Here is a 2,259-nt window from a genome sequence, read left to right on the forward strand (position 1 = left end):
GCTTGCAGCTCACTGTGTTGCTTTCTCGTAGAACATCTAGGTGTTTGAAATCCCCCATCAAGATGAGAATGTGCCATTGTGACAATTCCTCCAACCAAAACAAGAAGGTCTCATCTACAGGCTCACCTGAACACATGGCTTGTAGTAGACCCTGACCACAAGATGTCCTTTGTTGCTTTGGAATGACTCATAGAAAAGTGGGAAGTAAGATATCCCTACTAAGAAAGGCAGTAAGTCTTCCTGGCCTTTCCTGTACTCTACTTGTAGAGGTTCATCTAACACACCTCTAATGACGACATGCTGTAATTAGGCAACCATGCTCCACGGCAGGATGAGAATCCAGTCCCAAGAAACATTCAGCCCAATGCATTTGCCAACGGGTTCCCTTCCAACCCGTAGTGAACCACTCCAATGAGGAATTTTACTGCTTTGGTCGTAATGCTGGTGTAAGGCAGAAGCAGCTCAGTGCAGCACCTCACAAAACATGGGACAGCTTCAGCCATCCACACAGATGGCCATAGGTTCACCTCCTGCCCCACGTTCCTCCAGCAGGCAGTGAAGTCATGCACTCCTCAAAGCTCCTGATCCCACTGCAAAGGCAGAATGGATTCCAGTTAGGCTGAGAAGAATATACTTACAGCAGACACAAACAGCATAACTTAGGTATCACGACGGGAGATGGACAGAGGTCTTAAAGACAACTGTTCACATTTCCTTAGTGGGATTCCAAGACATGGATTCTTGTAATGTTATTTAATGGATGGATGAATCAAATTTTCTCATTATATTGTAAAAAAAAAAAAAGCTGCTCTAATTTTTGCTGACATCACAAGTCTTAACACATCAAAAAAAGCCTAGGATAACAGATTCTAGGAGGTTTCACAGCAGCTTTCCTTACTCACCCAAATGCTTTCAGGCCCAATGAAATGAGCCCAGCCATAAACAGACAATTTTGGCCCAATTTCTCACCAAACAGCACTTCCATCAGGCAGCAGTGCCTGGATTCTGGCATCCAGGAACAGGGGGCACATTTGCAAAAGAGGAATACAGCAACACGTCTCAAATAGCAGTAGAGCCAGGAAATAACAACAGAAAACACAAATAACACCAGCCCAGGGAAACTGTTGGTACTGTGTGTGCAAAGCTGCAGCACTTACCAACATGTGAGTGCTCACCTGAGGCAGCATCAAAGGCAATGAATGTTGACACGTATATTAGTCAGGGTGGAGGTCCTGGTGGTTGTAAAATAAAGCCACAGAAAGTCTGCTTTGAAAAAAAAAGTAAAAATTTGCATGCCACTGGGACATGGGGCTTTTTGGATGGGTTTCTCATCACAGACCTGCCTTGCACAAAGTAGCATTTGCAAAACAACTGCAAAGAAGAACAGGGCTGGAGAAGTCAGCTACATGTCGGCAATACGTGGACACGGGAATCAAAACTGCATATGAATTCATGCTGTAAAACATTCCCACTTCTTGTTTGCTCTGTAAGAAAACAGCATGCCTTGACATCCACACCGGACCACAGATGCATGAGCAAGTGAAGGTGGCAGAATCTTGGTCAAGAAATGTAGCCTGAGGCTGGAGTTCACATCATGGAACTTGTCCCATTTTGTGTAGGTGTGGATGTTTGTGAGTGCTCCAAATGGCTGAGAGAAAGTAGTCTAGAATGGATGACTTAATTTCAAGAAGAACTGTTGCCAGTCTGAATGTCACAGCTGCAAAATCCATTAAAAACAGTGTTATGAGAGAACACAGCCTGAGTTCTGGATCTCTACTGGAGTTCTTCAGAAATCATTTTTACTGAACCTTGGATCTTCACAGCAGAGGGTCCTGATGACATCACATCCTCTCCTATAAGTTACACAAGCTGTCTCCAACGTGCAGTGAGAAACATCACCCGCGCTCCGCTGCACCGCCCTGAGGACCATGGCCGGGTCTCCTGCACTGCTCCTCCTGCTCAGCCTGGGGCTCTGTGAGTATGGAAGCAGCTTACGGGGCACCTGTGCTGGGAGGAAGGAGGACAATGGGTGAAGGCATTCCCCTTGCAGCACAGCCAAGAAACAGGGCAAAATGGACCATGGGAAAAGAAAGGGCAAAGCCATGGGACTGAATTCAGGGCTGCTCAGTGACTACGCAGGGAAGTGGGAGCAGTGGGACTGCAGTGCAATAAGCAGCAGGAACAGAGCCTGTTCAGACAGGGGTTGCTGGAGGGGATGGGGAAGGGGAGAGAGAGGGCATGTAGCAGCTGTTAGTGCGG

General features: G+C 46.8%; 1 protein-coding gene across 1 annotated transcript in view; it reads left to right on the top strand.

The window, feature by feature from the left end:
- Positions 1–2,079: 2,079 nt before the first annotated feature.
- The window catches only part of CD8A (CD8a molecule), an 81,168-nt gene continuing 80,988 nt past the window's right edge, over positions 2,080–2,259 (top strand). Inside the window, exon 1 of the mRNA XM_042811742.1 lies at positions 2,080–2,094. Coding sequence (XP_042667676.1) covers positions 2,080–2,094 — 15 coding nt within the window. The remainder of the gene's footprint in view (positions 2,095–2,259) is intronic.

Source organism: Centrocercus urophasianus, unplaced genomic scaffold (assembly GCF_019232065.1).
Source record: "Centrocercus urophasianus isolate 14NV4802_14NV808 unplaced genomic scaffold, USGS_Curo_1.0 seq_13, whole genome shotgun sequence".
Taxonomy (NCBI): domain Eukaryota; kingdom Metazoa; phylum Chordata; class Aves; order Galliformes; family Phasianidae; genus Centrocercus; species Centrocercus urophasianus.